This window comes from Dendrobates tinctorius, unplaced genomic scaffold (genome assembly GCF_039654945.1).
Source record: "Dendrobates tinctorius isolate UK_male_01 unplaced genomic scaffold, ASM3965494v1 ptg000085l, whole genome shotgun sequence".
NCBI lineage: Eukaryota > Metazoa > Chordata > Amphibia > Anura > Dendrobatidae > Dendrobates > Dendrobates tinctorius.
This window is the reverse complement of record NW_027361753.1, coordinates 5,378,544-5,404,793: the sequence shown is the minus strand read 5'-3', so window position 1 is coordinate 5,404,793 and position 26,250 is coordinate 5,378,544. Positions and strand designations below refer to the sequence as shown.

Below are 26,250 nucleotides of genomic sequence, written 5' to 3'. Positions count from 1 at the left end.
TAGGCAACACTGTATGACAACTAGTTCCTCCTACTTGCATGGGTTAGTCTGGAGGTTTGGCACGCACTGGGCAGGCTCTTATGAAATGGCCAGGCTTCCCAAAGGAAAAACATACCCCCACACCACGGTGACCCACAGGCAACCCCTTTTTAGCACCAACAACTCCGAGCTTCTTGGGATCCTCAGTCCGCACTGGTGTGTCCTCCTCGCTAGAGAGGACTATAGGGGGCACATTAGGTGTATGTCTCTCCCTGAGGCGTCTATCCACCCGGATGGCAAGGGACATGGCGGCCTCCAGCGATCTGGGGGCGGCGTACTGCACCAGAGTATCCTGCAACTTTGGAGACAGGCCCTGCACAAAATGACTCCTAAGTGCAGGGTCATTCCACTGTGTGTCAGTGGCCCACCTCCTGAACTCTGAGCAGTACTCCTCAGAAAGCCGGGCACCCTGTTTAATCCTACGGAGTTGTGTTTCCGCCAGGGAGACGCCATCAGGATCCCCATACACTAGCGCCAATGCCCCGAAAAACTCGTCCACAGATCCTAAGGATGGTGAATCGACAGGCACGGAGAAGGCCCAGGATTGGGGATCCCCCTTAAGAAGGGACATAATGATTCTCACCCGTTGTTCCTCACTCCCTGATAAACGAGGGCGAAGCCTGAAGTATAGCTTGTAGGCTTGCTGAAAAACCAAGAATTTATCTCTCCCTCCAGAAAACCTGTCAGGGAGGGATATCTTGGGTTCTGGCTGAGCCTGCTCCTGAACCAAGCCCCTAAAGCCCACCAACAGTTGCAGTTGCTGCACCACCTCACCACGCAGCCCCCTAACCTCATCAGTAAAGGTCTGCAGCAATTGGGCAAAGGTTTGCATTAGGCCCATGGCTCACCAGGAAAAAATGGGTTGGTGATAATGTCACGGAGTGACCAGTCCTCTGTGCCGCGACCCGCAGGACGGCACTAAAACCAGGACAAACAAGGGGAACACCGGGGAAACAGTTATAGCAGTGGGCCCTGCAATAGGGAACGGGGACATGGAGACCTCCTGTACTCCCCTGAGGCAGTGTCCCTGAACACTCCTAATGTTCCCTATACAGGCTCCTCACCTGTCGCTGAGCAGGATACCTCAATCCCTTATTCGCCCTGCACATAACCCTTAATAGTGAACGGGATGGTGCAGACACTAGTCCCACCACTGTACTAATACACACAAGGAAAATACAACAAAACAGGGAAAACACACAACTTAGCTTTGCTCTGCTGCAATTGCTCCAAGGAACAGAGTACGGCACCCGGATACAGCTTCCACCTGAATAGCTTCTAATGCCAAGCTCTGGCTGAGCTGCAAGGAACTCCTCTCAATAGCTCCTTTCTCAACCAAGGATGGTTGGGAATGAACAATATCACCAACAGTGATTGAGAACACCTGATACTCCTTTTTGGTAGGAGCCAGGGTAATCACACCTGCTTGGTAATTTACATGTAATAACCCCAGCGGCCACCGGGGGCAAAACTAACCTTAAGCCAAAGGCTTAAAGGAAAAGAAAAAGGTTATCTGTGCTAAATCTGTCACAATCCAACATGCATCATGACACACATGAGCCAGGTAAGGTACGTGTGTGAGTTCACCTTGCTTCAGAGCCGCCACCAGGTTCCGGCCATTGTCACACACGACCATGCCTGGCTGTAGGTTCAACAGTGTTAGCCAAATATCTGACTGCTGTTTCAGAGCTGTCCACAACTCTTCTGCATTGTGCGGTTTGTCACCTATGCAGATTAGCTTCAGTACAGCCTGTTGCCGCTTTGCTGAGGCAGTGCTGCAGTGCTTCCAGCTGAAGAAGAGGAGGAGGAGGTGCAGGAGCTGTAGACTGTGGGGGCAACCTTGATTGACATAGGACCCGCAATCCTCGGCGTGGGGAGGATGTGTTCCTTCCCAAGGTCCGACAGGGTCGCAGCTTCCACTCTATTAACCCAGTGTGCCGTCAGTGAGATGTACCATCCCTGCCCACAGGCACTCGTACACGTGTCCGTGGTTAGGTGGACTTGCCCAGTAACAGCATTGTTGAGGGCACGGGTAATGTTGTGGGACACATGTCGGTGTAATACAGGTACGGTACAACGAGAGAAATAGTGGCGACTGGGGACTGAGTACCTTGGGACAGTCGCTACCATCAGGTTGTGGAAAGCTTCCGTCTCAATGAGCCTAAAAGGCAACATTTCGAGAGCAAGCAGACGAGAAATGTGCTAATTAAGTAATTAAGTACTGTGGCCTGTGGGGCATTGGCTGCTTATTTCTGCTTGCGTGCCAATGACTGGGGTAGAGACAACTGAAGGCTGGGTTGGCACAAGGACTTGGACGGGCTTGATGATGGTGCTGGTTGACTGTGGGCAACAACAGGTGCAGGGCCCGAGGAATCTTCCCAGGCACGGTGAACTGGGGATTGGCTTGGATGCGAAACAGTGGAAGAAGCAGTGTTGTCACCTGCAGACAGTGATCCTGGAGCCTGGGGTTTAGCCCACAAAGTCAGGTGCTTTGCTGTCATGAGCCTAATCATGCTGGTGGTGGTCAAGCTAGCAGTTTTGCTACCACTGATGTTATGAATGAGTCACCAGAGTAGGAGAAAACAAAAATACAAGCTAAGTCCAGAAAACCGGAGAGGTTGGTAGCTATCGGATTGCAGACCCCTGATCCTATACACCACAACTAACAGTAGCCGTGGGGGGTTCCTTTGGTGCCCTAGACCCCTCGTCACAGCCGGAGAACTACATAAGCCTAAAGAAGGAAAGGGGAAATCTAAACTGCCCCAGAGCAGACCCCAAAGCAATAGACAGACCCCAACATGTATTGTCGGTGAAAAACAGATGAAAACACAAACACAGACAGAAAGACAGGCTGAGCAAACGATGGGGCCCAACTAACTAGATAGGACAGGACAGAAAAGATGCTGGCTGCAATCCGCAAAAAACCCTACCAAAAATGTCCCAACCGTCTGATAGGGAAAAAGGCCCTGAAGTTGCTACACTTCAAAATCACTATATCAGCACTCAGGTATATTCTGAAAACAGAGCAAAGAGATCAACTGATCAGAGACAAAAATGGAATTCAGCCAGTCCCAACCAGGACTGGCTGAATACAAACACTAAGGAAACCAGACAAAATCTCATGGAATAATAGCAGGGCAAAAACTTAGCTTTTAGTAGACAGGAACTAAGCTGGATGCAAGAGCTCAGAGCAGAAAGGATCACCAGCAGCCCTGCAGGGAGTCGGCTGCCTTATATCCACTCAGAGATTCCAGATGTCCAATAACACTCCGCCTGTTCAGATGACAGGTTCTTCCCATCCCAATCAGTTTCACTACCTCTCTTCACCAGCAGAGGGAGTTCATCAGACATCAAAGGTGAAGGGGAGAATGAACTCACAACAGTACCTCCCCCTTGAGGAAGGGTCACCGAACCCTCATCCACGCCACCAGGGTGATCAGGATGGGCCCGATGAAAAGCACGAACCAATCTTTCGGCATGAATATCGGATGCAGGGACCCAAGAATTATCCTCCTGGCCATAACCCTTCCATTTAACCAAATACTGGAGTCTCCGTCTAGCCAGATGAGAATCCAGTATCTTCTCAACCTCATATTCCACATTACCTTCAACCAATACAGGGTCAGGAAGTGCCAGCACAGGAACTACTGGCTCAACAAACCTCTTTAACAGAGACTTATGAAACACGTTATGGATCTTGAATGTAACAGGAAGAGCCAATCGAAAAGAGACCGGATTAAGAATCTCCAAAATCTTGTAAGGTCCAATAAATCAAGGTTTAAACTTTGGAGAAGTCACCTTCATAGTGATATTCTTTGATGACAACCAAACCATATCACCCACCTTAAACCGGGGACCAATCGTCCTATGCCGGTTGGAAAACCGCTGGGCCTTTTCCTGGGAGAGAGACAACTTATCCACCACTTGGTCCCAAATCTGGTGCATTCTCTCCACCACAGTGTCAACACCTGGGCAGGCAGAAGACTCCACCTGCCCTGAAGAGAATCGAGGATGAAACCCAAAGTCACAAAAAAAAGGTGACATCAAAGTGGCAGAACTAGCTCTATTATTTAAAGCAAATTCGGCCAAGGGCAAAAATGAAACCCAATCATCCTGATCAGCAGAAATAAAACATCTCAAATACGACTCCAAAGTCTGGTTTGTTCTCTCCGTCTGCCCATTGGTCTGAGGGTGAAACGCAGAGGAGAAGGACAACTGAATTCCCAGCTTGGAACAGAAAGTCCTCCAAAATCTAGAAACAAACAGAACTCCTCTGTCAGATACAATGTTCTCAGGAATCCCGTGCAAGCAAACCACCTGTTGCAAAAACAAGGGCACCAACTCTGAGGAAGATGGCAACTTAGGGAGTGGTACAAGATGGACCATCTTAGAGAGTCTATCACAAATCACCCAAATAACAGTCATTCTCTGAGAGACAGGCATATCAGAGATAAAATCCATTGAAATATGGGTCCATGGCCTCTTAGGCACCGGCAAAGGCATCAACAACCCACTAGAGCGAGAACAATGTTTAGACCGGGAGCAAGTCCCACAGGACTGCACAAAATTCCTGACATCACGAGACAAGGCGGGCCACCAAAAAGACCGACTCACCAAATCTCTAGTACCAAAAATACCTGGATGACCAGCCAATGCGGAGCAATGAACTTCAGACATCACTCTCTTCCTCCACTGGTCAGGAACATACAATTTTCCAATGGGACAACGCTCAGGTTTGTCCTCCTGAAACTCTCCTCCAACCAATGTCTCCACTCCTCAAATGCCCATTTCATGGCCAACAATTCCCGATTCCCCACGCCATAGTTGCGTTCAGATGGGGAGAACTTTCGAGAAAAGAAGACACAGGGATTCATCTTAGAAGTCACAGGATCTTTTTGGGCCAAAACAGCTCCTGCACCAATCTCAGAAGCATATACCTCCACTTGAAATGGAAGTGAGATATCAGGTTGCCGTAGAACTTAAGCTGAAATAAATCTCCGCTTAAGCTCCTGAAATGCTGAGACAGCCTCAGGAGACCAATTCAGCACATCAGCTCCCTTCTTGGTCAGATCAGTCAGTGGTTTGACAATACTAGAAAAATTACCTATAAATTTACGATAGAAATTAGCAAAACCCAAAAACTTCTGGAGAGCCTTCAAAGAAGTAGGCTGAACCCAATCATAAATGACCTGTACCTTGGCCGGGTCCATTTCAATAGTCGATGGAGACAAGATAAGTCCCAAAAATGAAAACCTCTGTACACCAAAGAGGCATTTCGATCCCTTAACAAACAGGGAATTCTCCCTCAAAATCCGGAACACAGTCCGGACATGTTCCACATGGGAATCCCAATCACTAGAAAAGATCAAAATATCATCCAGATAGATGATCAAAAACTTATCTACAAAGTCTCGAAAAATATCATTCATAAAGGACTGGAAGACAAAATGTGCATTGGACAGCCCAAAAGGCATCACCAGGTACTCAAAATGTCCCTCCGGAGTATTAAAAGGAGTTCCCACCTTACTTGGATGGTGGGGCACTACACCTTAGGAGAAGGTGCAGTACCTCTGTGGCGACTGAGCCTCAGGGGCGCCACAGATACACCAGGCCTCAGCCTGAGATAACATAATTTTTTATTATATTTGGGATACCAAAGACTGCTGGATATAACAACTTTGACAGCCAGGCCGAAAAAAGGAAATCAACGTAAACTGGCCAAACTTTAACCATGCAAAGATAAGAGCTTGCATGAAGATACCACACCAAGAAATGTGTGGCCTTTTTTTTGTGTGGCATAAATAATGTTTTATTTCAGCAAAACTAACAGCCAGGCAAAAAAGAGAAAAAAGCCATAAACTGGCAACACTTTCACCATACACAGATAATAGCTGGCACGAAAATACCGCACCAAAAAATGGGTGGCCTGTGTGGTTTTTTTTGGCCTAAATACTGCTTTATTTAAGCAAAAATAACAGCCAGGCAAAAAAGAGAAAAAAGCCGTATACTGGCTAAACTTTCAGCACGCACAGATATGATATATGCAATGCTCTATATACACACATACAGTGCCTGCAGGAGACTTGCACTAATGTGTATACAGTGACGCACACTCCCCTGCCTGCCTAACACTGGAACCTATACAATGCAGAATTAGTCCTTAAAAGTGTGGCGCCCCAAGGAGTATGGTCGCCACAGTGGCATTACCTTCCTCCTAGGGAGGGTGATGTCATGCTTGGAAGCAATGAAGGATCCATCAGTTAAATACAGCACAGTTCCCACTCCAGGCCAGCAGAGGGAGCTCTGAACCAAACTGGGGGGGAGGAGCTGCTCTCTGGGGGCCGGGAAGGAAAGTTAGTTCTGTGAGGAGGGCAAAGTTTGTGGATGTGGAAAAGAGGAGCTGGAGGATTGAGGGGAATTCAGGCCCACTTCTGGCTTCAAGCGCATGGTTCGGAGTCCGGTATCCGAAGTTGCATGGATGCTGATGGTCCTGCAGCAGAAACCGGAGGAACAGAATGCTCTGTTCCCAACTAAGACTCAGAGGCACAGGAGTAACGTCTGTGAGCCAGAAGAGATAGAAGGCTATGGCTGCCTGCCATACGAGGGGCGTTCTAAAGAGAGCAAGCAAGGAGGACTTCAGTGTAACTCAGTACTGCAAGTACCTCAGATAAGCGCTAGGAAGGAGACTACACAACCCATCTGCATAGAGAGATTCCTGAGTTGCTTCCAGGCTAATCAACTCCTGTTCCGTCTGTGATCTGGATCCTGGACTGCACTAACAAAGCACAGTAAAGGTAAAGGAAACTGCACCCTGTTGTGTCATTGCCTTCTTCCTGCAACCCCTTCAGCACTGCTACATCTCTGTGCCTAACACTGCACCCTCTCCCTCAAGACCTATTACTACTGCCCTGGGAATACAGCTCCACCTGTGGGGAGCTCCAACATTATTGCTGCACCACACCATCTGTCCTAGAGAAGCTACCCTGCAGCGCTGGTCAAACTGACCAGAAACCACAGGTGGCATCACGAATCATCTCAATAACTTTATCCCCATCACTTTACCCCTTTTACATTGACTGCCTGAGGCCACAGACCGGGTGTTAGGGCTGGCGGAATGCTCCAAATAATAAAGATGGAAATAAGGTGCGTTCGCAGCCTGGGGTCCACCGTGCAGGGGTGGTAACCTGCTGCTCAGTAATGGCGGATGCTATATGGCGGTATACTATAAGAACACACGCGGGTTAACGTCACCCGGTGTGTACAGGGGCGGGCTCTGTTGCTTCACAGAGCCGCACTACCGCTGGACATAAACGCCGGGGCCTGTTTGTGCTCACAGAGCACGGCTAAAAAAGCGCAGTGTATGGCCACAGAACTCTACCCCAAGGATACGGGGTTAGAGTCCTTCTAGGCCCACTGAACGCGCGGCATCACTGCTGCGAGCGCCGCTATAGATGCTGGCTATGGAGCATGTGCACTGAGGCGTGCCGAGTCCCTGGTAAGGCCTGATGCCTGACTCAACCTCAGACCTACCTATGCCTAAGCCTGGGCGCTAGCAGGCTAGGCTGCACAACACATGCGTACCAAGGGTAGGGGTTTCATAATGAGTCAGTGACCAGATACATTCATACGTGCATACATCACTCACTCCACATAGTCTGTGTAAATACAGTCTATCCTAGCACATGGGCGAGCGGCCATGCGATCCTTTTATAGCCACGGGCGTCCGGGACCTTCCTGGCTTCTCGGATGGGCCAATCCGAACACGAGCAGGACCTGAGCACGTGACCCTCGATCTCCAATGGGAGATCACTCCACGGGCATGCTCAGTGGCCCGACATGAGGACTGGAGAATCTCGATGCTGAGCAGCATGCATTGTCATAGCTGTGCCAGAGGTGGCAGCAGCAAGCAAACCCATGGAGTTGGCCTGGGCAGAGCGCCGGGGCCGACGAATCTGCTGAGCAGGCTCCACTGCGGCTGAAGAAGAATGGGAGACCGCTGGGTGCAAGGCTCTGGATTCCTGCTGTGCAGTGGCAGGAAGCTGACGCCTAACATGGGCCCCTTCCCCTCGGAGCCTCGCTACGCTCAAACGCCGCAATGAGGAGTGGAGCGTGGATGTTCTCCACTGGCTGCCAGGTCCGAGCCTCTGGACCATGACCCTTCCAATCCACCAAATAAAACTTTTTGCCCCGCATCACCTTGCATCCCACGATGGCATTGACCTCAATCTCATCCGAAGACAAGTCTGATGTCCCGGCAGATGACTCGGAGAACCGGGACAAGTGAACAGGCTTAAGGAGGGACACGTGGAATGTATCAGAGATAGCCAAGTGTGGTGGAAGGGCCAGACGGTTTTGGGCGGAGAGCCACACCAAGTCGCCAGGGGCAAAAGTCGGAGCAGGGCGCCGGTGTGCGTCAGCGGAGGTCCTCATTCTCTCCTTGGAAGCCCGGTTAGCATCCTGGGTGCGATCCCAAATGTCGCGTGCCACCACCGCCCAGTCTGCCACCCTGGAGTCGGTGGATGACATGGGCATGGGCACAGGGACGCGCGGATGCTGACCGTAATTTAGGAGGAATGGGGTCTGACCGGTGGAGTCGGCCACAGCATTGTTCAAAGCGAACTCTGCCCACGGCAGCAAGGATGCCCAGTCGTCCTGCCTGGCCGAGACAAAATGTCGAAGATCTGTGATCAGGGTCTGGTTGGCTCTCTCTACCAACCCGTCTCGGGATGATAGGCCAAGGAGAGATTCAGCTCAATGCTGAGCAAGGAACAAAGCTATCCAAAACCGGGACGCAAACTGAGGACACCGGTCACTGACAATCTTGTCCGGCATGCCATGCAGGCGGAAAACGTGCTTAATGAACAATACTGCCATGCCCCGCGCAGAAGGTAACTGGGATAGAGGTACCAAGTGCACCATCTTAGAGAAATGGTCGGTGACAACCCAAATGAACGTGCTGCCACTGGACTTGGGTATCCCCACCACAAAGTCCATACTGACCATCTCCCAGGGCCTGTCCGCTACAGGCAGAGGAAAAATAAGCCCAGCCGCTACCGAGAGGACCTATTCTGGGCGCAAGAGATGCACGACTGAATATAGTCCCTGACGTCACGGGCTATATGCGGCCACCAGTATGTCCTCGCCAAAAGCTCAGAGGTCCGTTTTATCCCAAAATGTCCACCCACCCTGGAAGAATGAGCCCAAGAGAGGACCTCTGGTCAAAGACGGGCAGGGACAAATGTTTTGCCCGGAGGTACTGACTCAAGGGCAACCGGAGCCACAGTCCTCAGGCTCTCAGAAGGGACGATCAGCCAAGGCTCCTCCTCCTCTTCCTCCGATGACACCACGGAGCGGGAGAGAGCATCGGCCCAGACATTCTTCTCCCCGGAGAGAAAATGGAGGGTGAAGTGGAAACGGGAAAAGAACAAAGACCATCTGGCCTGGTGAGAGTTTAGCCACTGGGCTGTTTGCAAATACACCAAGTTTTTGTGGTCGGTGAACACCTGGAAAGGGTGGCGATCCCCCTCCAGGAGGTGTCTCCACTACGAGAAGGCCAACTTCATCTCTAGCAACTCCCTGTCCCCGATGGCATAATTCCTCTCCGCCGGTGTGAAGGTCTTGGAGAAAAAGAAGCATGGGTGCTTCCGACCTTGCGTGTCCTTCTGAAACAGGACCGCTCCAGCACCGACGGAAGAGGCATCCACTTCCAGAATGAAGGGCTTATCTACATCAGGGCGATGTACAGTAGAATGGGAGCGCTAGCGAAATGGGACTTAATGGAGGAGAAGGCCTTGGAGACCGGATCCGACCACAACTTGGGATTTGCACCCTTCTTGGTGAGGGCTACCAAGGGTGCTACCAAAGTCAAGAAGTGAGGGATGAATTGGCGATAGTAATTTATGAACCCCATAAAGCGCTGCACCACTTTGAGAAAATGAGGTTCCTGCCAATCCATCACTGCCTGTAGCTTGGCAGGATCCATGGCCAATCCCCGGGCGGAGATTATATAGCCCAGGAAAGGCAAGGACTCCTGCTCAAACACACACTTCTCCAACTTGGCATAGAGGGAGTTTGCCCGCAGGCGATTGAAAACTTTGCAAACATCTCTCCGGTGGGAGTCAATATCTGGAGAGTAGATGAGAATATCATCCAGATAGACTACAACCGAGGTGGTAAGCATATCCTGGAAGATGTCGTTCACAAAGTCTTGGAAGACGGCCGGGGCATTACAGAGGCCGAAGGGCATCACCAGGTATTCATAGTGCCCATCCCTGGTGTTAAATGCCGTCTTCCATTCGTCCCCATCACGGATGCGAATCAGGTTGTAAGCCCCCCGCAGATCAAGTTTGGAAAACACCCTCGCTCCACGTAGCCTATCAAACAGCTCTGATATCAGGGGCAGAGGATACTTATTCTTAACGGTGATGGCGTTAAGACCCCTGTAATCAATGCAAGGACGTAGTTCCCCACTCTTCTTCTTGACGAAGAAGAATCCCGCCCCCGCTGGTGACACTAACTTCCTAATGAATCCTCTTGCCAGATTCTCCCTGATGTATTGAGACATGGCCTCTGTCTCCGGGAGAGATAAGGGATAGACTCGACCCCGGGGAGGCTCAGCACCAGGCAAGAGGTCAATAGGACAGTCATAGGGGCGATGCGGTGGAAGGGTCTCCGCTGCCTTTTTGGAGAACACGTCCGCATACTGTCGATAGTGTTTGGGGAGCGAGGAGAGATCAGCGGGAGCCTCTGTGGAGGCAACCTAAATGCACTCCCTCAGACATCTACCCTCACATGATTTACTTCTAAGCAAGCCCACTTTGTGCCATTACCTGCGTTACCATCTGCTGAAACCTTGGCCCGCTTGTTTATACAGCACATTGTTCGATTGCATGGAGTGCCCATGAATGTGGTGTCGGACAGGGGTGTGCAATTTGTGGCCAGGTTTTGGAGAACGTTTTGTATGAAGTTGGGGGTCATGTTGTCTTTCTCCTCTGCCTATCACCCGGAATCCAATGGACAGACTGAACACACCAACCAGTCGTTGGAGCAGATTCTGAGATGCCTGGCCTCCTCCAGACAGGAAGACTGGTGTGAGGTATTGCCCATGGCAGAATTTGCATTCAACTGTCGTATTAATCAGTTTACCGGAAAGTCTCCCTTTCAGGTCAATTATGGGTTTGTTCCGCAGTTTGGGGAATTTTCCTGTATGGATTCGGATTTCCCTGGTGCCGAGGGGATGGTACAACAGTTAAAAACCCTCTGGAGGGAGGTGCAGGGAAACATCTCCAAAGCCCAGAAGAAGTACAAACATTTTGCGGACAGGAGGAGGGGGTTGGGTCCTGCGTTAACAGTGGGGGAAAAAGTCTGGTTGTCCACCCGTAACATCAAACTTAAAATACCCTCTATGAAGTTGGGCCCAAAATTTATTGGCCCATACAAGATTGTAGAGGTGATCAATCCGGTGGCATACAGATTACAGTTGCCCACCTCCTTCAAAATATCTAACGTCTTCCACAGGTCCCTATTAAAACCTGTGGGGACAGTTAGAGAAGATCCCTCATCTGTGGCTCCACCAGTGTTGGTAGAGGGTAAACTGGAGTACGAGGTAGGGCGCATCATTGATTCACGGTGGGTGCGCCGGAGATTTCAGTACCTTAATCATTGAAAGGGATATTCCGTTGAGGATCGGTCATGGGTTCCGGCCAGTTCGGTGCACGCTGATCGACTGGTGCGGGCTTTTCATGCCAGATACCCTGAGAAACCTGGGGGTCCAGTGGCCCCCCATTAAGAGGGGGGTACTGTCATGGTTAGGACATGGTTAATGTCCTGTTCTCACAGGGTTAACTTTTGCCAGCCTCTCTTTGGATCTGGGAGGGGTATTTATACTCACTCCAGACTAGGATTCCCTGTCAGCTATACTGTTATTCTGGCTGTGTGTCTGACCCCCCTGGTGTGCGTGGATACTGCATTGCTTGTTTGATTCCCGTGTATGACCCGGTCTGTCCCCTCACTCAGTTCTCTGTCTCATGCTTTGGTATTATTGTCTTCTCCGGTTCTGACCTCCTGGCTTGGCTATTGTTACTCCGTTACAGTTTGTCCCTATTGTACTGTCCATTGCCCGTTCTGGTTTTCTGATCTATTGCTACGTCCTGACTATTCGCTCTGTCTATCCCTTTGGTACTGTACTGCTTTCTCGTGCTTTTTCCTAGCTTGATCTGATTTACGTCCCTGTCTATGCCCCTTGGTAACTTGTCCCGTAGTTACCTTTCTAGGAGTTTCCCTGCAGCTCCTAGCTCTGTGGAGCTTAGGTCATGCCCCAAGCAGTCACGTGCTTCAGTTCGTGATAGTCTGAACCATGCATCATCACCACTGCTGCCCTGCTCCACAGGTATCTTTGAGCACTGTTTTTGTACTGAGGACACGCGCACTGGCTCAGTGAGCAAGTGCAGTGCGGTGTTCCTGACAACAGGCTCCTAATGTCATGGTATGCCTAGGTTACTTTAGGCAAAATCCCCGGGACCCCTGCGATGTCCCTCAGACTAGGGGAACCCTGTCTGTCCCTCTACCCAGGGTTTACACTGAAGGTGTGCCTGCCTGAGCCTCCACCCTGTCCCTGTCTCCTGTCCAGCCCTAAGCTGAACCCACCACCCTCCACCCAGTGAGGGGACCAGACACCAGACCCCACAAATACGTATGGACAGGGGTAAAAGAAACACCACACAGTTAATACACAAGGGAATACAATAATGTGCAAGGGCAACCAAATATATATATAACAGATTGGAGAAAGAACCACTGAGGGATATACTGCACCAGATATCAGACACTCCAACACCACCACTGCTGACCGGTATTGCTAGCACTAGGCTAAAGCTATAGTCGGCGACGCCCATAGTCAGGACGAACTATTTAAAGACCAAGGGCGTGGCCCAGCCCTCAGCCAGCATGACAACCTGGTTAACCCTATCCCGACTGGAACAGAATACCCAACAGGGTATTACCGCTGTCTGCCGGACACCCTGGTGTGAACAGTGTTCGACATGACAGTACCCCGCCTTCTACGAGGGACCTCCGGAACCTCACCATGTCGAGGACCTGGCTTGTCCGGATGGCGACGATGGAACATAGTAACCAGTCGATCAGCATGAATGTCAGAGGCCGGCACCCATGTCCTCTCCTCAGGACCATAGCCACGCCAGTGGACCAGGTACTGTAGAGTGCGACGCACAACCCTAGAGTCCACCACTTTGGACACCTCAAATTCCAACGCGCCATCCACCAAGACGGGAGGTGGTGGCCCGGGGGAACCATCCACCAAACCCACGACCTTCTTTAGCAATGCTTTGTGAAATACATTATGAATCTTATACACAGCCGGCAACTCCAAACAAAATGCCACGGGGTTGATCACTGTGGAGATTCTAAATGGGCCAATGAACCTGGGACCCAACTTAAGTGACGGTATCTTGAGCTTAATGTTCCTAGTAGATAACCACACCCAATCACCCACACACAGGTCCGGACCTGGCACACGTCTGCAGTCAGCCACCCGTTTGTACCTGGAACCCACCTTCAACAAGCACTGCTTGACTCTCCTCCAAACAGACGACAATTGAGCTCCCAACTGGTCCTCCTCAGGGACGCCAACTGAGCACCCCTGACGCAAGGTGCAAAATTGAGGATGTTGACCATACACAAAAAAAAGGAGGATTCCCCAGACGATTCCTGGCAATGGTTGTTTATTGCGAATTCTGCCAGAGGAAGAAACGCTGACCACTCTTCCTGATTGTCGGAAATAAAGCAGCGCAAGTATTGCTCCAGGTTTTGGTTCATCCTCTCAGTCTGTCCATTCGACTGAGGGTGGAAAGCCGATGAATGAGATAATTTGATTCCAAGGCGAGAACAAAAAGCTCTCCAAAACTTTGCCACAAACTGCGTACCTCGATCAGACACAATGTCAGACGGGACACCATGAAGTCTGACCACCTCGCGAATAAATATCTGAGCAAGAGTCTTAGCATTGGGCAAAGACGGTAAAGCAACGAAATGTGACATTTTGGAGAACCTATCAACAATTACCAAAATGACCGAGTTCCCTGCCGAGGCGGGCAAGTCAGTAATAAAATCCATGGAAATCTCAGTCCATGGCTTACTGGGCACCCCGAGAGGCTGCAAGCTACCAGCGGGACGGGAACGAGGAGTCTTGGCCCGTGCGCACGTGGTACAGGCAGCCACATATGAGGCCACATCCTGCCGGATTTTAGGCCACCAAAAACGACGCGATACCAGTTCCAGAGTGCTCTTAACCCCTGGATGACCTGCCAGTACCGTGTCGTGATGTTCGCCCAACACTCTAGAGCGTAGATGTAGCGGCACAAAAGATTTATTAGCAGGCAACCCCGGCGGTACCACCTCCTGAGCCTCCGCAATCTCTGCCTCAATCTCTGTCGTGATGGCAGATACCACCACACCCTTTTGGAGAATAGGCACCGGCTCTTCACATAACTCTCCACCAGGAAAACACCTGGATAAAGCGTCTGCCTTAACATTCTTCAACCCAGGTCGATAGGTAACAATGAAGTTGAACCGGGTGAAGAATAATGCCCAGCGAGCCTGTCTGGAGGACAGGCGCCTAGCAGATTCTAAATAAAGCAAATTCTTATGGTCGGTTATCACAGTAATCTGATGAACAGCCCCCTCCAAGAAGTGTCGCCACTCCTCAAATGCCAATTTGATGGCCAATAATTCCCTGTTGCCAATATCATAATTACGCCCCCACTCCAACCTCCGACGCATCCACCTCCACGACAAACGGTAAGGAGACATCGGGCTGCACCAGAATGGGCCCTGAGGCAAAACTATTCTTGAGGAATTCAAACGCCTGTACCGCAGGCTCAGACCAGTCAGAAAAGTCGGTACCCTTCTTAGTCATGTCAGTCAGTGGTTTGGCAATCATAGAGAAGTTCTTAATAAATTTCCTATAGTAATTGGAGAAGCCAAGAAATCGCTGAAGCGCCTTAAGATTATCAGGCCGATCCCAATGTAGTACCGCCTGCACCTTTGCGGTGTCCATCTTAAAACCTGAGGCGGAGATTATATAACCCAAAAACGGTAGCTCCTGTACGAAAAACACACATTTTTCAAGCTTGACATAGAGCCTGTTCTCTCTGAGCAACTGCAGAACCTGTCTAACATGCTCTATATGTGTATCATGGTCGCGAGAGAAAATGAGAATGTCGTCAAGATAAATTATAACGAACCTCCCCAACAGCTGAGAGAAGACATCATTGATGAAGTGTTGAAAGACCGCCGGTGCCATAGTCAACCCAAACGGCATTACCAAACTCTCAAAGTGACCCTCAGGGGTATTGAACGCCGTCTTCCACTCATCCTCCTGACGGACTCTTATAAGATTGTACGCCCCCCTGAGGTCCAGTTTGGAGAACCACCTGGCACCAACCACTTGGTTGAATAAATCGGGTATAAGTGGCATAGGGTAAGGATCACGGACCGTAATCTGGTTGAGTTCTCTGAAATCCAGACACGGGCGTAAACCGCCATCCTTCTTTTTAACAAAGAAGAAGCCAGCAGCCAGAGGAGAAGAGGAAGGTCTAATATGACCCTTGCTCAGGCTATCCGCAATGTATTCCTTGAGAGCTAGCCTCTCGGGACCTGAGATATTAAACATTCTAGCTTTAGGTAACTTGGCCCCTGGTTTCAACCTAATAGCACAGTCATAGGGGCGATGCGGTGGTAGTTCTGAACAACCCGTCTCAGAAAATACATCCGCATAGTCCAGCAACGGCTCCGGGATACTGGGGGTCAAAGCGGAAATACATGTAGCCAGGCACCTCTCCTGACACTCCCTGCTCCACTGAATTATGTCCTGGGTCTTCCAATCAATAACAGGATTATGCATTGACAACCATGGAAAGCCCAGAACCATCTGAGCCGGTAAGTTACTAAGCACCTTACAAGTTACCCGCTCTGAGTGTAATACTCCGATGTGGAGTTGTATATCCAACATACACTCTGTGATCTCCCCTTGAGACAACGGGGAAGCATTGATGGTAACCACCCGGATGGGGTTCGGCAATTTCTCCACCGGAAATCCCGCTGTATGCGCGAACCTCTCATCAATGAGATTGGCAGCTGAGCCACTATCAATAAATACTGTAATAGAGAGCATTTGCCCCCCAAGTACCACCCTAGCAGGGAGCATACACTGGGAAACCATGACGAAGGATACACACAAAGGCTCAGACTAGACTCCTCCAAACCCTCTGAGCCTATCAGTTTTCCGCCGGTGCGCCCTTCTTAGGTACCAGGGGGCAAGCGTTAATAAAATGTCCTCCTTTGCCACAAAAAAAAACAGAGCCCCTGCCTTCTGTGCCAAGGACGTTTAGGCTTGTTACTCGGTGACTGTGCTATACCAGCGATCTGCATGGGTTCCACGGATTCACCCGAGGCAACCTCACCGACCACTCCCCCACCTCCCGGAGGCAACGAAACCAGCGCCCCCTGACGGAGACGTCGGTCTATGCGTACTACAAGTGCCATCGCAGCCTCCAGAGAGGCGGGAGTCTCGTACATTAGGAGAGTCTGTTTAACCCTTCCAGAAACCCCATGCAAAAATTGACTTCTAAGCGCAGGGTCATTCCACTGCGTGTCCACTGCCCAGCGCCGGAATTCCGTGCAGTAATCCTCAGCTGGTCGATCACCCTGTAGCAGTGAGCGTATCTTAGACTCTGCTAAGTTTAATCTATCCGGATCGTCATAGATCAAACCCAGAGCAGAGAAAAAAAAATCTACAGATTCAAATGCCGGTGAGTCTGAAGGGAGTGAAAAGGCCCAGGCCTGTGGGTCACCACTCAGCAAAGAAATCACCAAGCCCACGCGTTGAGCCTCATTACCTGAGGAATGTGGACGCATACGGAAATACAATTTGCATGATTCACGAAACACCGTGAACTTACCACGATCACCAGCAAATCGTTCAGGAAGGGGAAACTTGGGCTCAGCTGCCCTGGCTGCAGCCTCAGCAGGTACCACAGGAGCTGACAGGCCTTGTTGCTGGACCGCCCCCCTGAGTTCAGTGACCTGTATGGATAGAGCCTCCAGCTGCTTGGTTAGGGAAAGTATAGGATCCATAGTAAGTAACCCTATTTTCCCTATCTATACCTTTTTTTTTTTTTCTCTCACTTTATTATTTGGGCCGACTATAATGTCATGGTATGCCTAGGTTACTTTAGGCAAAAACCCCGGGACCCCTGCGATGTCCCTCAGACTAGGGGAACCCTGTCTGTCCCTCTACCCAGGGTTTACACTGAAGGTGTGCCTGCCTGAGCCTCCACCCTGTCCCTGTCTCCTGTCCAGCCCTAAGCTGAACCCACCTCCCTCCACCCAGTGAGGGGACCAGACACCAGACCCCACAAATACGTATGGACAGGGGTAAAAGAAACACCACACAGTTAATACACAAGGGAATACAATAATGTGCAAGGGCAACCAAATATATATATAACAGATTGGAGAAAGAACCACTGAGGGATATACTGCACCAGATATCAGACGCTCCAACACCACCACTGCTGACCGGTATTGCTAGCACTAGGCTAAAGCTATAGTCGGCGACGCCCATAGTCAGGACGAACTATTTAAAGACCAAGGGCATGGCCCAGCCCTCAGCCAGCATGACAACCTGGTTAACCCTATCCCGACTGGAACAGAATACCCAACAGGGTATTACCGCTGTCTGCCGGACACCCTGGTGTGAACAGTGTCCGACATGACACCTAGAGGCAGGGCTCAAGTCATGTAAAGCTAGAAAAAAGCCTTTCATCAATGAGAAGCAAAGGAGAGCCAGGCTGAAGTTGTCTCATGGTTAGACGGAGACCTGGAGAGGCATACAAGCCATAGTGTCTTGCACCCACTGTGAAATTTGGTGGAGGATCGGTGATGATCTGGGGATACTTCAGCAAGGCTGGAATTGGGCAAGTTAATATTTGCGATGGGCGTATTAATCAAACCGCATACAAGGTTATCCTGGAAAAACAGTTGATTCCTTCTGCTCAGGCAATGTTCCCCAACTCTGAGGACTGGTTTTTCCAGCAGGTCAATGCGCCATGCCACACAGCGAGGTCAATCAATGTGTGGATGAAGGACCACCACATCAAATCCCTGTCATGGCCAGCCCAATCTCCAGACCTGAACCCCATTAAAAACCTCTGGAATGTAATCAAGAGGAAGATGGATAGTCACAAGCCATCAAACAAAGATGAACTGCTTACATTTTTGTACCAGGAGTGGCATAAGGTCACCCAAAAGCAGTGTGAAAGCCTGGTGGAAAGCAGCCAAGATGCATGAAAGCTGTGGGTATTCCACAAAATACTGATTTCTGAACTCTTCCTGAGTTAAAACATTAGTATTGTTGTTTCTAAATGACTATGAACTTGTTTTCTTAGCATTATGTGAGGTCTGCAAGCACTCTGCATTTTTTTGTTATTTTGACCATTTCTCATTTTGTGAAAATAAATACAAAATTTAGTGCTTGGAAATTCGGAGACATGTTGTCAGTAGTTTATAGAATAAAAGAGCAATTTACATTTTACTCACAAATATACCTATAAAGAGAAAGATCAGACAAACTGAACATTTTGCAAACGATTAGCCCTTAGAATGGCTCTTAGTATGATGGCTCAGCTTCAGCATCAGTATCGACACTGCAGGCCTCTGATTTGTTATACTGTGCACACACAGGCCTAGACAAGCAGTCTCCCTCCAAAAAGAAGTGTCACAGAGCTATGTGATGTCACCAGTGTGCCAAGATGGGCAGCGCCTGTTCTTTTATAACATCTGATGATGACAGATGACCAGCCAATCATAGTAATGCCACATCCAAGATGGCTACAGCATTTCAGTGACTCACAGGCAATCCCCGAATGCTTATTGGTTGTGTAACAGGCGCCAAAAATGCAGGGTGGGGTTTCGAGTTTGACATGGAACACCATTCATTAATCATCGAGTAACGAGCACATCCAAGCACCAAGATACTAGAGAGATAACCGAGTATCACTGAGCACGTTCGCTCGTCCCTAATACCTATTTTATATCAATTGATTTGATTGCTCCTTTTACATCCACTGTTGGGCTTATAAAATCTACCAGGCTGACACCTACATAAGACAGTGTAGTCACATCCTATTCATCTTACAAGTGCCGGCTTGTAGTATAAAGCGCATGCGCAGGAAATGAATGACTCCTCTGGGTCGCCCTCCCAGGGCTGTGGGGTACTCGGTACCGGGCCGGTATCAGGGGAATGTGTCACAGCAGCGGTGACCCGGTCCATGGCCCTGGGTGCCCAAGAAATGGGGGAATGTAGTTAATGGAATGGAATATTTCGTGACGCCACCTGTGGTGCTCGGCAAGGGAGGTGTTAAGCCGACGCTGCATGCAGATCCTCTGGGACAGATGGTATGATGCAGCAGTGATGGTATAGCCCTCCACAGGCAGGGCTGATGTCCCAGGGCAGTGTAGTTGTACTGGCTGTGGAAAGGAGCAGGTAGTGTAAAGGATGGTACCCAGATGTAGCGGTGCTGAGCGGGTTGGCGCAAGAATGAATGGAGGACACCGAGGCATGCAGTTCCAAAGCTTTACTCACAGTCTGCGGTACACAATGGTGCCTGTCTCCGGGCCGTGTCCTCCGGGTCAGAGACTCAGCCAACCTCCAGGCCAGATGGAAAGCTCCTCTCCAACACTCCGCCAACATGTACCTTTCCTGAACGACTCCTCTATTGCGCCTTAAAGTGTGAAGAGCTCCAGCACGTGGTACTCTGGAGTTCCTCCTGTCAGATGTTCCCAAGAACTCTACTCGTATGGCAGACAGCTGTAGACTGCTTCGGGGACTCCCTTCTCCTGAGTCCCGGCTCTCTAATCAGTTGCTGTTGTGCCCCAAGTCTTAGATGAGAGAAGAGCATTTATAGCCAACTACTCCACCGGTGTCTGCTGCAGAACCATAAGTGTCCATACAACCACGGGGACCGGGCCCCAGCCTTGCGCTGAGAACCTATAGGCAGGGTTCCTCTTCCAACCCACGTCTCCTCTCTGTTCTCCTTACTCTCTCTCTCTTATGGAAGCTTAGGTTGCAGTTCTACGTCTTTCTCCTTCTTTTCCTTTCCCGTGCCAGCTGGCTCAGATCACTGAGGCAGCTGCAGCACTCCTTCCTCCATCCCTCCTTCCAGGGATCCCCACTCCTCCTGAGTGGCTTCCTTCCCGACTGACCTTCTGTCAGACTGACCTGTCATCCTACACTTTACCACTCTTTTATATCTCTCAACTCCACCCACCTCCCAGCACATCCAGTGTTCCAAGCAGGGAACCACCAGAGGTGCTCTGCTACTCTCTAAGCACTGAGCCGCAATGTGGTTGTGCAGAACTACCCTGTTGTGTGGGGTGCGAGTGTTGGAGTGTGGAAAGGAGTTCCCACCTTACTTGGAAGGTGGGGCACTACACCTTAGGAGAAGGTGCAGTACCTCTGTGGCGACTGAGCCTCAGGGGCGCCACACCTCAATATGGGGAAAATACAGCGTGTCTATGCGCACGAGGGATTGGTAACTCTAGAACAGAGGAGGGCGCGTGTGTGTACTCGATAGAAACTAAAAAGCGCATGCACGATTGAAAGTGGGACACTTTACCGGCGCCTGCGCATGTAGTTCAATACCTAACATGTATGGTATAACACATGCGCAGTAACAAGCGGGGCCGCTGACCAGCACGTACGCAGATAGAAAGAGGAGTCTGGACCTCTAGCGCCTATAATCATTGGACGCATGCGCAGTAGGTTTCAGGGACCCAAGACAGCGGGAAAGTAGAGGATTATCTACCCTCTATATTTTGTCTCTGGTAGCAATCAAACGAGTGGTGAATTTAAAGATGGTGGTATGAAGCCTCCAGAGAAGGGCATGTACATCACTTAACTGGATCCTTCATCTATCTGCTGTGGTAATCTTGGGAGCTTGAACAGAGTTTTACATGTTGAACTCTACTCGTATCTGTGTTGTGCCATCTTCTCGGTTATTATACGGTTATTGACACCTTAGCCAGTTGATATCGCCTTGACTGATCTGAATAGAGAGGTTGGGGAATACCAGGGATAGTCGGAGAGGAGCAGGGGCGCCATGCTCAACTTGTTAGGGTGCCATCCTTAGCGGAATAGGCAGGTGTTAAGGAAAAACGTTTCCCCCTTCTTTACCTTCAGAATACTATACAGCAAGCAAAGTTAATTAGATCACTCTCTATGGGACATCTTTCTCCTTTATTTATCTGTAGTGACATTGAAGGAAGGTGCCATATATTTAGTATATAACTTGGTTTCATCCTATGCTTGTTTGCATTTGTGGTGTGTTGGCACTTTACTGTATAGGTGACTTTAATTGTACCAATAAAGAGTGATTTTAAAGAATTATATGTTAAATGGTTTGATACCTTCACCAGAAATTTAAATTGTTAGACATGGATTATACAACAGATAACACAGGATCCACCATTCACAATAGGTGATGTCACAGCTCACCACCTCCTCCTGTACAATGCCTGATAACTCCTCTATATACAGTAGATAACACAGGATTTAGCTTTCACAATAGGTGATGTCACAGCTCACCTCCTCCTCCTCCTGTACAATAAGTGATAACACCTCTATATACAGTAGATAACACATGATTGACCATTCACAATAGGCGATGTCACAGCTCACCTCCTCCTCATCCTGTACAATAACTGATAACACCTTTATATACAGTAGATAACACAAGATCCACTATTCACAATAGGTGATGTCACAGCTCACCTCCTCCTATATAATGAATGATAACACCTCTATATACAGTAGAAAACACTGGATCCACCATTCACAATAGTATCACAGCTCACCTCCTCCTGTACAATGACTGATAACACCTCTATATACAGTAGATAACACAGGATCCACCATTCACAATAGATGATTTCACAGCTCACCTCCTCCCCCTCCTGTACAATGACTGATAACACAGGATACCTCATTCACAATAGATGTCACAGCTCACCTCCTCCTTCTTAATTCACAATGACTTTTAAGGAGCGCATATTCAGTAAATTTTTCACTACAATTAGTAGGGTCTCGATCTATCCATTGCTCCTAATATCCATGTACCCAATAGAAAGTAAAGGTCTAACATTAGGCCTAGTGGTGACAGTGAAAACTGCAATATCAAATTGTTTTAGAGATACAGTATGTTTCACATAAATCCTGATCCAGCAGCTCAGTTTACATTCCAGCACCGTCTGGGCAGAGGCCAGGTCCTCTCTCATTGTTTTCCCAGCAATAAAGAGAAGTGATTGTTAAGTACTGGAGCAGATTACTCAGTGTTGGAGGAGTTTCGCTCCTGTACTCAGGTTGTGTTTAACTTTCTTCTCAAGGTTTTATTTGCACAAACAATATGTACATAATTTTGCCACTTGTGTCAATGTTTAACCACAGACGGTGTGCACGGCCCCAACCCGGAATTTACACTGCATAGTATTGCAGGCACATCAGTGTTTCGCCGTAGCTCATAGAATGTGGTCATTGGAGGGAATAAGGAGGATTAGGACAAAAAGGAAACTGACCTAGCAGGTAAAGCAAAGTATGTAAATAATGATTAATTTTACTAATCACGTGATCCAATTTCTTAAGACTTAGGTTACTTTCACACATCAGTTTTTTGCCGTCAGGCAGGATCCGGCTATTTTTAGAAAAAACGGATCCGGTGTAAAATTTTGGACAACTGTAGAAACGGATCCGTTTTTCTGCCGGATCCATCTAGCAGGTTATATCTGTTTCCTAGGGGCTGGCCAATTGGATCTGAGCATGCGCAGACTTCAAAAAACGGATCCGGTGGCTGGATCCGTCTTTTTCTGGATCCGGCGCATTCCGGCGCCCATAGACTTTCATTGTGGCAAAAAGCCGGAAGCGTCGGATCCGGCGCTTCTGGCTTTTTCGCCGGAGACAAAAAACGTTACAGTAGCCGTTTTTTCCAGACGCCGGAATGAGCCAAATAGCCGGATCCGGTAAAAAACGGACGAATCGCAATGCCATCCGGCACTAATACAAGTCAATGGGGAAAACCGGATCCGGCATTTCGCCAGATCCGGTTTTACAAAAAAAAGCCGGCTCTCGCCTGACGGTGCAAAACGGATGTGTGAAAGAGGCCTAAGTCAGCAAACCAAAAGGCTTCTTCAGGAGTATCACATTATATGAATAGCCAATAGTCTAACATGCAGCGTTTCCTAGCCCCGCTTCTGATGCGGTAACTTTTCTACATTTGGTGAAATATAGTTTGCCCACGGATGACGTAAGAATATGTAGGACCCAATGTCTCACGCTAGGTCCAGGGTCATAGATGTGGCTTCCATAATAGTATAGCAAACATCAATCAATGGCTGTAGGATTTCAGCAACGGGCGTTTCACTCTGAAACGCTGCAGCACTTTAGAGACATACCTTAAAAGCCGCCGAATACCAAGACGTGCGGGTGACTAGTCAGACAGGCGGGTCTTTGTTAGGTTCTCCCCGCCCACCTCCCTGGAGTGACAGGTCCCTACCTGCAAGTTTGTATAGGGAGAGACCTGTCAATCATTACCAGCGGGCGTGGAGAAGCTGCGAGGGACCCACCTGTCCGACTAGTGTTCCCGGTGTCTTCTAAAGTATATTTCAAAGTCAAACATTTAAGGCTGAAATCCTACGACCAGTGACCGATACATGCTGCCACGGATATAGCCTACCTAGGTGGTGGCTGCGGTACTTGGTATAGGCTTAGACATCACCACAGGTTCCAAAATTTGTATCCTCCTTTATGGAACATTTTCAAGCCCAACCCCCAAATCTATCTGGGATTGCCCACTTTCATGCAAATGGTCACAAAGTGGGTGGGGCTAAATTTCGAGGGGCAATCCTTAAAACAACGGGAAGGCTGATGGATGTGCGTCACTACTAATCCCACATTACTCAGCAGCTCTACAGTACTCTAAGGCCTCATACAGACTCCGTTCTTAATGTATGAGTGTTTAATGGATAGGACATGTATCAGTTATGGTATAGGGCTCTGTTCACATATCATATTTTATTTTTTTGTGCCTGCAAAATAAAAAAAAAAAAATGAAAGTGCCCATTTTTGATCCTAGTCATGGATCAAACTGACCTATTAAAATCAATGGATCCCTAAAAATCAGAACGCCCCCCCCAGTTGGGCCTTATATCATGTGCCCTTGCTGCTTCTTACGGACTGGTTGATACCAAAGAAAGGGATCTTGAAGAATAATATATGGAACCAGAAGTAATAACAAGACATTGTAGATTTTTACCTATTTTAACTAAACCGATGAGAACTTCTTAGCGCTACATATACCGATGTAGCAGAGCTGATCATTTTTTTTTTTACCACATATATAAAAGTTTCGCTTGCAGTATAAAGTTAGCCCTAAGTTCTGTATACGCACCGAATAACAACCTCATCTCTGTGCCGGCAGCTTTCTGACTTCATTAAAGGATGCAAATCTCAGTTTTTAGTATTTTTAATGAAAACTGTAAAATTATTAACGGTAATTAGGAGTCTAAAAACGGCTTTCGATATTTTGGTTGTAAATTCTATTATTTGTTTCCACTATTCCCGATGACACAGAATTAATACGGCCACAAAAAATAGTTCAGATGTAGCAGAGCTATGTTTGGTTTTTTAAGCCTAAGTTTTGCAAAAATTGTGATTTTGACAAACTCAGCTCTGCTACACCGGGACAACCCTGCCTCTGTTATAGTCATAGATAGCTGGTACTCACTTCTCCTCCACTAGTTGCCTCTGATACTCCTCATACTCCTCACGGGTCATTCCCTGGGCGGCAGCCGGGTCAGACTCATTCCCTCCTTCTGTCTTCTCCTCTTTCGATTCCCCAAATCCAAAATTTTTCATGGGGTTGCCCACCATGCTCTTGATTAAAAACGCCATGTCGCTGCCTATCCCACCATACGAAGCCCAGACGGAAGAGTGTATAAAGGCAGGCAGTGTGCGGCGGTACCAGCTGGTCAAGGGCACACTGTAACCGGGAACTAGATGCCAAAAATGGTTTGTCAGCCATAATCTGGATTAGCGGGTGAACTGCTCCGGACCGAGGCAGATGGTTCAGATTACTTCCAAAATCATTAGATGCAGCTGCCTACTTCCCATATTAATACCTTAAGCTAATTTCCAAACAAAGTGTACGATACAGAAGACAGAAAATTAGAAAGGTTGAGAAAAAAAAATTCTCAAAGTTAAAAAAATTCAAGGTGATAAAAATGATTTAAAAAAAAAAAATCTCATAAATCAATAGTTTTTTTTTTTAAACTCATCCATGAACAGCGCCACTCCTGTCTACAGGTTGTGTCTGGTATTGCAGCCCAATGCCATTGAAGTGAATGAGCTGCAATACTATACTCTACCTGTGGACAGGGGGTGATGCTGTCTTTGGAAAAAAGTGTCCATATTTTTCTAGATCAGTGCGATTTATGAGAATGGTGGGAGTTGTAGTTTCACATCACATGAAGAATGACAAGCTGGAAATCAATGATATACTAGACAGTCTGGATGGAACGTGGGGCAGATACACCAGGGTGTCCACCGCCCATTCTGGTCTCCGGAACTGATCACATTGGAGCTGCGAGGGAGCATTTGGCGCCTTATTATGCCCCATGTAGGCTGCAGGCTCATTCCAGGGTCTTTTACATAACCTTGTAGTTACTGTTCTACCTAGACATCATTCTTCCTGCCAGGTGAAGAGGAGTGGGTGGCTCCGTCCATTGCAATGTGGTCAAATTGAAAGTGCATGGTGGCTCAGTGGTTAGCATTGCAGCCAGGCAGCGCTGGGGCCCAGGGTTCAAATCCCACCAAGGACAATATCTGCAAGGAGGTTCTCGTGGGTTTCCTCTGAGTTTTCCGGTTTCCTCCTATACAAGTGAGTAAAATAAAGAACTAATTATATATATGAAAGGTTCTGTTAGGCTGCCAAATTTATTTTTTTTTTCCCGCATTCATTTTTTCTTTCTCCTTTTTCAAAATGACAATTTTTCATGTCAGTACGATGATGGGGAAAATTATTTTAGTGGTGAAGAAAAAGTTTTTTGAAAAAAATGTGTTCAATGGGGCCCTTTGGGAGTAGATAT

At 48.6% G+C, this 26,250-nt stretch overlaps 1 protein-coding gene across 1 annotated transcript in view; it reads right to left on the bottom strand.

The window, feature by feature from the left end:
• The window catches only part of CPLX4 (complexin 4), an 83,019-nt gene extending 57,606 nt beyond the window's left edge, over window positions 1-25,413 (bottom strand). The window contains exon 1 of the mRNA XM_073584841.1: window positions 24,891-25,413. Within this exon, the coding sequence (XP_073440942.1) occupies window positions 24,891-25,057 (167 nt within the window). The 5' untranslated portion in view covers window positions 25,058-25,413. The remainder of the gene's footprint in view (window positions 1-24,890) is intronic.
• Between the last annotated feature and the right edge of the window lie 837 nt (window positions 25,414-26,250).